General features: G+C 32.0%; 1 protein-coding gene across 4 annotated transcripts in view; it reads right to left on the bottom strand.

The window, feature by feature from the left end:
• The window catches only part of LOC117168731 (exosome component 10), a 146,513-nt gene that overhangs the window by 101,233 nt on the left and 32,555 nt on the right, over positions 1-12,725 (bottom strand). For all 4 annotated transcript variants that reach the window (XM_033354460.1, XM_033354461.1, XM_033354464.1 and 1 more), the window contains exon 3: positions 3,805-5,325. In XM_033354460.1, coding sequence (XP_033210351.1) covers positions 3,805-5,325 — 1,521 coding nt within the window. The remainder of the gene's footprint in view (positions 1-3,804; positions 5,326-12,725) is intronic.

Here is a 12,725-nt window from a genome sequence, read left to right as displayed (position 1 = left end):
GAAAATTAAAATTCGAAAATTTTTTCTAAAGCCTCCAGGGGACTTCGTTTTCGCACGAAAAAATTTTATGTGCCCTTATTGCATCCGGACCCACAATTAATCGAGGTGCTTTTTTCGGTGAGGCCCCTGACCTCTCACCCTCGAGGTACTTGTTTTCGATGCAAATTTTTAATTAGGTACTCAAAATGGCATTCCCATACTTCGATTCATATTCTTCCGAGTTCCCACAATAACAAAACAAGATAAACTTTAAGAAAATACAAATCTACTTAATTAAAATTAATGAGTGGGAAGTATACTAAATTTCAAACAATAACACAAATCTAATTCAATGTTTAATATTTTTATTTATTTCAATTTAATGATTATTTTCTTAAATCTTTAGTTTATACAAAGAAGAAATGATAGAGAATAGCAGCATTTACCACTCTGTTCACGATAGGAAGGCCCCTCAAGAAGAGCTGCACATCTTTGTAATTGACTCGTAAGAAAAAAATCGCATAAAAATATAGCTTATGTCATAATAAAGCTTACTTTATTGCGCTTCATACAAGTCCCCATTTAATAATGTAAAATTTTTTTTCGGAAAATATTTTTCGCGATATTTCGACTATACATACGTAAAAAGAAAACTGCAATATATTAATAATAATTAACGTAAAATGCATTTAATTATGACTATGCTATCTCTCGCAATATACGTAGTAGAGAGATATATTTTGGCTTCAATTGCTTGGAAAATTTCAACAAATACAATCGTATAACAATTAGGAATGACAATCTTGAAACATATTAATAACAAATAATTCTGGAAGAAAAATTGGATGGTAGTGTGGGTGTAAGGGCACATCGGGATACCATGACTGAAGGGTCTACTCATTAAAAAGAGATAGCTACTGCACGAAAGACAGGAATATACTTCCATCCCAAAAGCGTAGACATGGGGGCAATTTTAATCTTGTGCAGGATTTTGTCTGCCTGTCCGTTTTTTCAAAAACCGCCAAGAAAGCATATTATATATCTCAATTTGTATGCACTTCTTGTGGAAATTTTCCGGGTTTGCTTTAAAAATTTGCCATTTTTAAGACCTGCTTACTTTACATTCAATTTAAACTGACGAAACATAAAGAGGAAGGGCAGTTAATCTAAAATTGTCAATCAATTAATTTTGCATTGGAAATCTTAAAAATTAAAGAGCTTTAAATTACAAATTGTTAAAAATAAAGATGATTTTATTTTAAATCTTGAAAATTAAACTAGAAAAAATGTTCAAAATTACATACCTTTCAAATGCGAATGACGAATAGTCAGCAAATTGCATAAATTTTTAGCAGGTTAATTTTATATTGAAGAAGACCAATTCTAAAAACGTATTGTGCAAATTGTTTAAATTAAAAATATTGTTCAATTTCATTAACCGTGAAAGTTTTGCAAACCCAGAAATGATGGGCAATTTTTCCCTCTACTAAAACGTTAAATTTAATATAAAAATAATAATAAAGAAGATTAGTCTTGAAATTAAAAAATATTTCATTAATGAATTCCAATATTTATTACAAGTACAACTTCCAAAATAATAAAGTTGCACTTTATCATTGATTAGAATATACAAAGTAATAAGTACAGAATTTTATGTACTTGAACCTTTAGAACGTCAAGTTTATTGCTGATTTTCTTACAACAATTAAACCCTCTTATTTCGTTTCCTCATTATTTCGAAAACGAAGAAAGTCACAACTTTTTACCATTGAGGAGAAAATTTAAAAACAAGTTTCCGATAAGATCATGTATTGAAAATATTAAAATTAAAAAATGTCATCAAACAATGCCACGGTCTTCCAACTCCTTGAAAAATATTGTATACCTCGTTCCACGATGCGCCTCAGTTTACATTTTTCGACGAATTTCGCGAGCGTGAGCTACCTAAATATTAAACAACGCAGAAAAAATTATACAAAAGTACAAGAAGTGATCAGATACAAAAAGGACCCACGACATGGTGGAGCATAACTGAACTTTTCCATAGCTTTGCCTAGCACCTTGCTATATCGGACGGGCGGCAGAAAGCACGACAATTTAATATTACTCCGATTTTTCAATCTAAAAAAATACATTTTCAATTGTTTTAGCAATCTAAAAGATCCAATCCAAAAAGAAAACAAAACACATGTTTATTCAATAGATTGTTCAGAATATGATAGCTTCTATATTCTGCCGTGATTTGGAAGAACACCGTTAACTGCATGACCTTTTCGATTTCAAGAACGCAAAATCCTTGCTATTTGTTTTAATTACAACAAGACACGTTTAGATAAATTTTTCACATTGTTAAAAACCAAAATTTAATTAATATCTAGGTTTCGGATATGAGAAAAATTCCTTGGATATTGATGTATTTTCTCGTATAATCTTCGAACTTTGCGAGTCAGCAGTCTTTGAAGGCTCGAATCCTCTGAGTTGCAAATTTATAAATGTAAATTAAATCGCACAAATAACATTTTTCCTTTTTATATTTAATACATATCCCACAGAAATAAGGATTTAATGTTTTATTTATTTATCTCGTATCCGAGACCTAGCTACAAGTTCGTGACTTTTTCACGGATACATTTTTTTTAGTATTAGTAATCTTTATATTGATTGAATAAAAAATACTTCCAATTAAAAAAAAAGCATGTTCACAATTTTTATCATTTATTTGGTTTTTCCATTCTATTTTGTGGCAAATTTCAATGCGATCATTTATCCACAATTTTTGAAACCAATCTCCATGTTTAATTTTGAAGCGCCATGTTGTATTTTCAACCGCCAGCTTGGTTTTTTCTTTTATAGTTAGTTTATATTACTAGTTTCTTACGAGTCCACTCAAATATGTACGTTTTTTTGTACAACCTGCGTATCGTAAGTCCTTTCTCATATGCACTCCGCTTTACCTTTTTCTTCTTATCCTGGCTTTTAACTTGCTTTTAGTTCTGTCTGATTGTCGACATACCAGTGCTCGGCCAAAATATTTTTAAAATGTTTAATTATAGCCCCAATCCACAGATATCACTCACTTTTTTTGAAGCTTGTACCACTTTTTTTGGGTACTTCACTTTTCTAATTTGTTAAAAACAACTTGTTATCCAGTTGATATTCTTAAGCTCATTTAAAACGCGTATCTCTCCTCTGTTTTTGTTGTTATCTATTGTCAAGATAAGAAAAAAATTTAGTTTATAAAGAAACTGTTACGTGGTTTGTAAATTAACATAGGACAGAAGTTTGTTGTTTTTATTACTGATGAAGCATGATAATCGGAAGAAAAATCATTTTAATTTCTTTCCTAGCATAATTTCAAAACAATACTGAAAGAAATTTAATATTTAAACATTTTAATAAATAAAATGCAGTCAAAAATTGACCACGAAAACTTTAAAGTCGTAATTCTAGAAACTAGTCAAATATTGGGTTCTAGGATATCCGCAATTTTACTTTGGGGTCATGAACTTCATTTTAAAAAATTCTGAATTAATCGACTTAAAACATTTTTTTGTACTTCACTCGAATGCCTATATACGAGTGTTGTTACTCGGCTCAAATTATTCGATTAAGTTCAGCAGTTTCACACCATCCTATTGTGTGACTCTTGCGAGAAAAGTAAATTCGGACAATTAATCTTGTGCCAAAAAGCTCCTTATACGACTTAAATTTCTAAAAAGATCAAAATATTCAACATATTTTAACAATTTGTCAAAATTTGAAGATTAGAAAAAGGATTGCGAGGATATAGGATATTGAAAGCTAATGATAAATATTCTTACTTACATCAGATGAGGGATTGTCAAACACTGTTATAATATGTTTCATTCTTTGTTTATAATTCAATGTTTTCATTACAGAATTGGAATTCAACAGGCAAGGTAAATCAGCTCTAGGTTCCGTGCCTTGTGATGTGTCGTGAGGAGAATATATCCATGTTTCGGAATGCGTAACATGACTTCTTTGAGTCATGCGTTGTCTGATGTCTTCTTCTAAAACTGGTTTTATCAGTGGTTGCTCTCGAGCTTTCAGTATAATTTTATGCAACCCTAATAAATTCTGCCTTACCAATGGAGGAATTGGATTGCAACATGCTAAGATTCCTTGCATTTCCCTTGGAAGTGTTTCGGCGATATTCAGTAACATATGATTGGGTAGGACGTAACTAACACTGTCGTCTTCTTCTCTAGCGGTTGTATCTCTCCATTTGTGTAAGTGCTTCAGAGCGAAAAGCTGTCGATTATTAAACATCTTTTGACTTTTTCTGTACATGCTCATATAACTTTCTTCAGTCCAAATAGATTTAACGTAAGTTTTTTTACAAATTTCGGTACTTCGATTATAAACCGCTTTTAAGACATTCTGCTGACAATTTGCAACATCAATTAAGGCATTTCTCAAAATATCCTTTATATACAATAAATAATGGGTATCTTCCCTTGCATATTTCATAAGTTCCTGAGGAAGAGGACGTATACGCCAATCAGCTAGTTGAAAGTGTTTATTCGGTTCTAACCCGCAGTATGTTTTTAATAGATACGCCAAACTTAGGTAAGGTAGTTCTAGCTGCTTGGCTGCTTGATGTGTATCAAACATATTCACAACGTAGAGTGACAAATCTCTCTGAAGCCACTGAATATCGCAATCAGCTCCATGAAATACTTTTAGGATTGTTGGCTTCGTAAAAATTTCATTAAGTTTATGCAATTCAGATCTTAAAAGCAATGTGTCAATTAAGTAATCCGTGTCTCTTGTTGATATTTGCATAAGACAAGTGATCCCTTGAAAACTTCTGTAAGAATGGTGCTCTAAATCAATTGCTATTTCGTCACAGCTAAACAAGTCGTTTAACAAAATTCCAATATCTGCCTCTTTTTCTATCATAATCAATGGGGTTTCTTCTAAAGGTTTGTACTCTATTGGTAGGTGTTTCTCCAATTGTTTGTTGGATACTTGAAACATATTAAGTTCATATTCGTAAGGATGACAGAAGACGTCTACATCTTTTCCTTCCTCCAAATGAATGGAAAGTGATTTTAAAGCATTGGGTTTTTCTTTGATTCTAGGTTGCCATGGTTTGGATGTATTGTCAATTTTATCTTTAAATATTAGTTGAGGTCTCTGAACATTTTTTGCACCTAATAATCGCACTGACTGTGCACTAGCAATATTTCCAGATGCAGGTAATTGTCGATTAACGACAGTATTCCAACTTCCATTTACATCTAATAACTTCTTCGACTGAGACATTACCAATTCTATTTCCGAATTACACTTGGCACCAGATTCTTCATTCATTAAAGCATTCTGAAAAAAGTAAATGATTATTGGAAAAGATGAAATTATTAGCAATATCCAATAATTGAAAGTAACGCAAAGGTGAGGCTGGACCAACTTTAATTTAAAGGTCGTTGCATGTGGGATTTTTCTATTGAAAATAGATCTATTGAAAAATACACTAGTAGACAAAAAAATGTGATCAACCTGTATTTGAAATGAGACTCATCTCTTCTGTAGTAATTTGTTTGACTGAATTCGAATCTGAACATCATTTTTCGATTACAAGTGAGATTTTTCAGTTATTTTTAAATAATATATTACTCGAAAAATTACAACTTGCACTATAAGACGATGTAGAAAACATAACGAAAAGCGAAACAAGTTTTCCATGTTTTTTGACGCTAAATTCAACGACCACCGTACTTTGCTATAGCCCAAACGTTTCACAAGATAACACAAGCTGACAAGTTTCAGAACCGGAAACCAGAATATACTTGGCCGAAGTTTTGAAGTGCGCTGAACACGAATCTGGCCTCAGAATTGCTCTATTACGTCAAGGTTTTGATATACTCTTACCTAAAAGTGCGAAAATCGCAATTTTAGCCTGTATTTGCGGTTATGCAGCATAGAGATATTATTTTTGTACGAAAAATTACAGCCAGCACTTTAAAGTATAAACCTTGCCTTTCCAAATACACTTTGGTTCGCTCAAATATCTTTTTTATATCATCCAGATATTTAATTTTGAAGGTATGAAGGTGTACAAAACTTGAGGAATTCATGTAACTTCAAAACTTCAAAATTGAATATCTCAAAGAAAAAAAAGATATTTGAGCGAAACTTTTAGGTTAGGATATCTCAAAACCCTGACGTGATAGAGCAATTCTGAGGCCAGATAAGATTATTGTTCAGCGCACTCGAAACCTTCGGACAAGTATACTCTGGTTTCTGGTTCTGACAATTGGTCAAATTTTGTCGGCCTGCGTAATCTAAAGAAACTGAGAAAAAACGAAACAAAACAGAAGTTTTCTTAAAGATGTTATACTGAGCTGAATGTTAAATTTTTGTTTTATTTAGGTTTAAATTTGGTCAATTACTGGTCATCTTTTAAGAAAGGACGAAAAATATATTCTTGCTTTTCATAATCAAAGACCTGCGATTTGTTTACAGGCAGGTTAGCCCCATAAAAAATGATTAACCTGTGAACAATTTCAAGCCTCAATGAAAAGAATTATTATGCTAATGATATAGACTAGGGTGAAGTTAATTTACAAGATAGTAATTTTTGCCGAGTACATGTGATAACCAAGATAGTAATTATTGTCGGGTACATGTGGTATTCAATTATGCCAGAGACTGTCAAAATATATTTTCTAGTTTCTTAGTCAGGGATCAGCAAGTGTTATACAGGAAGACGTCAACTGCATTAAAGTATTTACGTGTGAAAATTTTTGAACCACATGGCAAGTTACTTATTTGCTGTTAAATTTTGTCCATTATTGGTCATTTTGTTAGGAAACAAACAAAAAATCTACCACCGCCTGGATTCGAATCACGCCAAGGTCATGTAATAAGTCAGCAGGTTAACTATTTACATCACCGAAGCCACGATATATATTTTCTAGTTTCCCATTGTTTCACATTGTGTGTGGTGTCCACCTGGGTGAAATTAATTCATATGTGACGTGCGTCGAAGAAAGGGGGCTTACTCCGAAAAGTGAGATTTTTCAAGGCGAGCGGTTGAAGTCGACCTGATAGATGCAACTTAGGAGAGAGGGAAGACTCACGAAATTTCTCCTCTCCACTTTCCACTTCATTCTTACCGAAAGAGATAAGTCGTAGACGCGGCTGACGGACGAGGTATAGATGAGACGCGGAGATGTAGAGGTGAGTGGTGTTTCACGAGATGTCGAGCTCTCGAGCGAAAGCCGGATTTCTCGGGTATCTAACAACTCAAATATCAGAAGTAATAATGCTCAAAATTTTGTTTCGATCGTTTCATTAAAATGATCAACTCAAAAACTGTCGAGAGCTGTAAAAACCTCGATTTCCATTTTTTTAAGAGTAAGCCCCTTTTTTCGGCGCACGTCATATATGATATTAAATCTGGTCAATGTACGGCTCATTTTTTAGGATACGAGCCAAAATTTATCTCGGTCCCGATTCAAACCGTGAGCTCTGTTTTTTCGTGAGTCAATTCGTTCACCAACACGCTACCTAAGCCTCGATATACACTTTCTCTTTTCTCATAGTCGGGGGCCTGCGAGTGTTACATATGAAAATGATGATATAAAAATGATGATAGCTGCATAAAATTATTAACTTGTGAAAAATATCGAAACCTGATGAAACAAATATTGACGATAGTGGTGCTGACAAGGAATAAATAAATTTATTTCACGTTAAACTTCGTCGATTAATGGGTTTTTTTTGGGAAACAAAAAAAATTTACCTCGGCCCGACCTTGAAGTGGGTCGATGCTAGCAGCATCTAATTATTAACCTGTGAAAAATGTGGAGCCTTGATCAAACAAATTTTGATGTTAGTGGTGTCGACCAGAAAGAAAGTAGTTGATTTCATGTGACATTTTGTCGATTCTTAGTCATTTTTCAGGAAACGAAAAAAATCTACCTCAGCCCCCAACTCGAAGCAGACTGAGGTCTTGCCATGAGTTAGCAGGTTAACTACGCTACCCAGGGTTCGATATATATTTTCTAATTTCTCATAGTAGGGGGTCTGCGTTTATTACAGTGGAAGATGCTAGCTGAATCAAATTATTAACGTGTGAAAAATCTCAAATCATGTTGAAACAAATTTTGATGTAGTTGTGTGCACCAGAGTAAAGTTCATTCATAAGTGCGATTTAAATCTAATTCCTTTCTGCGAATCAAATAGTACTTTGTTTGGGATATTTCTGTCCTTCCTCAATAATAAGAGCAATGCTGATTGAGATAAACGCCTCTTTTTTTTTAAATCTTGAATACAGTAAATTCTGTTATGGGTAAACATAATTAGAATCCTGTTTTGTAAAAGAGGATAACACTTTTCTACCATAATTTGAATTTTTCTGGGCCATTAATTAATTCAAGTGAAAGCTGGAATCTAAACTCCAAAAGTAACAAAAGTAAATCCAACGAACATGACTCGGATAAAATTGAAAATTGGTGTGCATGTAGGGTATGACATTAGAAATAGCACCTGCGCATTGCCAGGCACTTACCTGAATGCAAAATTGTTGTCAGGTGGCTTTAAAGTCGCCGGAAATTCAGGTGAAGTTTCTTGATATTGATTTTACAGGAAAAAGTTTCAAACAGAAGTTGGTCTACTCCCAGAGATGCATATTTTCATTATTATATACTTTTTTGATCAAATTGATATATTTAGAGAAAACATCGGTTAAAGAAATACCATAAAATAAAAAGCCGTTTTTCTTTAAAGTCATTTTTTCAAAAATTGATAGAAGAGAAAAGATACTTCTTTGAAGGTATACTGCAACATTAATAAGAAATATTTAATCCAAATGGTAATATTGACCAAGTTATGCGCATTTTTACTTCTTTTTCCCCATTGTTTCTTTCACCTGTTGTATCTCTAGCAATTTAAAAGAAGGTGTGCTCAAAATGAGTACATTCAACAACATTTCAACGACAAACCATAAACTTTAACAATAACAAATAATGGATACTTTAAAGTAAAGTGATTTTGCCATTTAATTTTTAGAATGATATTTAGCTTTCTTTCAACCTTCTAAGATAATAATAAGCTTATAAAACGACTATGTTTATTATTATTTATAGCAGAATAAGTTATTGTTTTACCTCAAAGTGACTAACGCCAATTTTTTGCACAAGACTTACACTATTCGTGTACTAATTTTGAGCAAACCTTTTGAATTGCCGAAGATACAACAGGTGAAAGAAACAATGGGAAAAAGAAGGGAAAATGCGCAGATCTTGGTAAATATTACCATTTGGATTAAATATTTCTTATTAATGTTGGAGTCAGGGATTCGAACGAAATTAAGGAGCGTTTTTGGATATTTGCCCATTATTTCGACAAATTTATAAGAATTTGGCTAAAAACTAAGCTTAGTCTAAAAAATTATAAAAACATAATGAGCCTACGAAGGCACAATGTGAACATTATGTGTTATTCGTATTTTATATCAAAAAGAAACACAAATTTGACAATGTGGCTCCGTAGCTGTATTATTTTTTAATACTTTTCATACTCAGCATTATTTTCTGCTAAATTATATGGAATTTTAAGAAATAATTGGAAAATACCTGAAAATGCCCCTTAATTTCGTTCGAATCCCTGGTTGTAGTATACCTGTAAAGAAGCATATTTTCTTTTCGAAAAAATTACTTGTAAAGAAAAACGGCTTTTTATTGTTACAATATGCCTTAATCGATGTTTTCTCCAGATGTACTAATCTTATTAAAAAATGTTATAATAATGAAAATATTCATCACTTTTGCATCCAGGTAAGTGCGTGGAAATGCGCAGGTGCTATTTCTAATGTCATCCCCTACATACACACCGATTTTTAAACTTATCCGAGTCACGTTAGTTAACTGTCCAGGCACCCATTTTTACGTTCCTCATCATAAGACGAACCTCTTAGGTGAAAATTGACCTTATCCATTTCACGTTGACATTTACGTTGTGGGCTTACGGTTTCTTATGAGGTTTTCTGTGTTCTTCTCTTCAGTAGCTTAAAGTAGAGAAAAGGTAATTCTGACGAGCGAAATCTCTATTTGAATTCGCGACCCATCATGATGAAAATTAGCGATTACTAATATCTCCTTATACATTGGGTTTAAACCCTAGGGCAGCTATACTGAGTGCTCCTCGCAATTTAAAATGTTTTCCTACTTGCGTCTCAATCAGAATATACAGTCTCTGAATTCAAGAGAATTTCAGCGAATTTAACAGCATTCAAGGGAATTTGAGTCAATTCATGGGAATTCTCAAACACTTCAGAGATTATTCACTTTCGAAATAATTCTAACAAAATTCATAACCATAAGTTGACAAATTGCATTCTGTACAGAAAGAGATAAATTCTCTGCCATGTATCTTGCAAAAGTGAGTTTATATTTATCTTATTATAACATTAAACAAACACTCTTTTTGTACGTTTTTTCTCAATTTTTTCCGATTATCTCGAAAACAATTGATCCGCGGAATCGTATAAGGGCATATAAAATTATTCTGCAGCTTTCAGTTGGTACCTGACCGATTTTTTTTCTCAAAAATCATAATTTTTATTTTTGAAACATATATCCTTACATGAAATTCTATTGCGTATTTTGTAACTTCCAAAATAAATGCAAAATACACGTTTTTTTTTTAAACGACAATTTTTCGTGTTTTTTCACTTCAACTCCGTTCTGAGTCCCACAGTTTTTGGTATTTTTACTTCAATCTTGAAGGAGTAATTTATTAGACTATTCTGAAAGTGTTAGAAAGAATAAAAATTATTATTTATCTGTATTCAAAAAAAGTTAATAATTTTTTTTTCTGAACAGTTTTATGAATATAGTTTAAATATTTTAAATCTCAAAATGAATGGAGGACTCAGATGCATCTCTGAAAAAGGTGAGCCGTGGTACCTCTTTTCTGGATGTCTGCAAGCAAAAACTGATATTGTTCATTATAAGTGGTTTAAATGAAGTGATGTTAATTGAAATAATAAGAAAATGATACTAATTTTATGCATGTAAATACACAGACAATATCCATACTAAATATATTGATTATATCAAATTGTTGCGTCCAAGAACCGAAAAAATCACATATCAGAAAAAAATTCATTTTTCTACTTAATTCTAATCTTCATCGAAAGAGACGTCGTCGGATGAACAGTGAATAACTTTGCTAGCTCTCTTAGCATCAGCCTAGTAACGCATTAAATTTATGTCTTTCATTTTTGCGGAAGTGATGCCAAGTAGTGCAGTAGGTAGGTTTTATAAATCTCCAACTTTAAGCTTCAGACGAACTTGGTGAGTTGAAGCGGTTTCTCTTAAGAACTCATTAAAAAGATCTATTTGACCGTAGAAATTGTTAAAGCAGATTAAATAAATATTACTTCGATGAGGTATAAAACGTCGGTTTTTTTAAAAACAAAATTGTCAAGAATGATTTTAGTGATTAAAAATTAAAAATATTTTTTATAACCTCATACGTGAAAACGGATGTTAAATTAATCAAATAATTACATCTTGGAAAAAAAATGTTAACAACAAGGCGTTTTTAGCAGTAGCTAAAAAAGAACGACTGACCATAACAGTCAATCAGCTGATTGAATATAGCCGAGAAACAGTGATTAGGCATGGAGAGTATAACGAAGTACAATAACAATTGTGATCATTGTTAATATGTCACCTTTCAGATTGTAAGTTAACACGAATGTTGAAATTTTTTTTTCTTTAATAAAATAGATTGGAGAAATTTCCGTTTATAGGAGTTTTTTTTCTCGCTGGTATTTTAATATTCTCATATTTTAGATTGAAGAAATGGTTATTATTCCAAGCGTGTTGCGAAAGTCCAGTATTATTGTTACCAATTTCATAGTCTCTCTTATGTTCCGCTATTCGTGTCTTTAATCTCCTACAAGTTTCTCCAATATTAAGTTTGTTGCAATAATTTCATTTGATCATGTGAACTACATTAGATAAATTTTCTTAAGCATCATTGTCTTTCTTATTAATAAAACAGTTTTCTAATTTGTGGATATTTTTAAAATAAACATTAATATTAAATTTTTTGAGAGAACCTCTCATCCTTTAGATAACCCATAAATGTAAGAAAGAGTTAAGACTTTATCATTTACATTATGATTATCTAACCATTCTTGTTTTTTATTATCATTAGATCAGTTGTGTAGTTCATGAATTATTTCTTTTATAACACTCTCAATGAGTGGTAGAGGATAATCATTGGATTGTAATGTTTCTTTGATAAACTTTAGATTATCACTCCGAAAGTTAAACTGACTTAATTTAATGCATCTATCGACTAAGTTTTTAATTAAACCAATCTTTTATGAAAAGGAATTATGAGAATTAAAATTGAGATATTGACCAGATGATGTGTGTTTTCTAAATCAATTCGTAAGAAAACATTGATTTTCAGTTCTGATTATAGATAAATCTAAGATATTGTTTTTATTTTCAAAAGTAAATTTATTGAATCTTCGACATTATTGAACGTTTTAACAAAATCTTTAATTAATTTGGGAAAATATCGTCAACAAACCTTTTATTCTCTACAACTCATTGAGTGTTATAAAAGAAAGAATTCATGAAATATACAACTGCTCTAATAATACAGTCTGTCAAGTTAAAGCGTGGGTGGCTTTACTCGCAGTCGGTAAGGTGTATCGACATGATTTTGGTGTCAAAATATTAAGAAGAGCTCCC

The sequence above is a fragment of the Belonocnema kinseyi genome, chromosome 3 (assembly GCF_010883055.1).
Source record: "Belonocnema kinseyi isolate 2016_QV_RU_SX_M_011 chromosome 3, B_treatae_v1, whole genome shotgun sequence".
In the NCBI taxonomy this organism is placed as follows: domain Eukaryota; kingdom Metazoa; phylum Arthropoda; class Insecta; order Hymenoptera; family Cynipidae; genus Belonocnema; species Belonocnema kinseyi.
The sequence above is the reverse complement of the archived record's forward strand: the minus strand, read 5'-3'. Positions and strand labels throughout refer to the sequence as shown.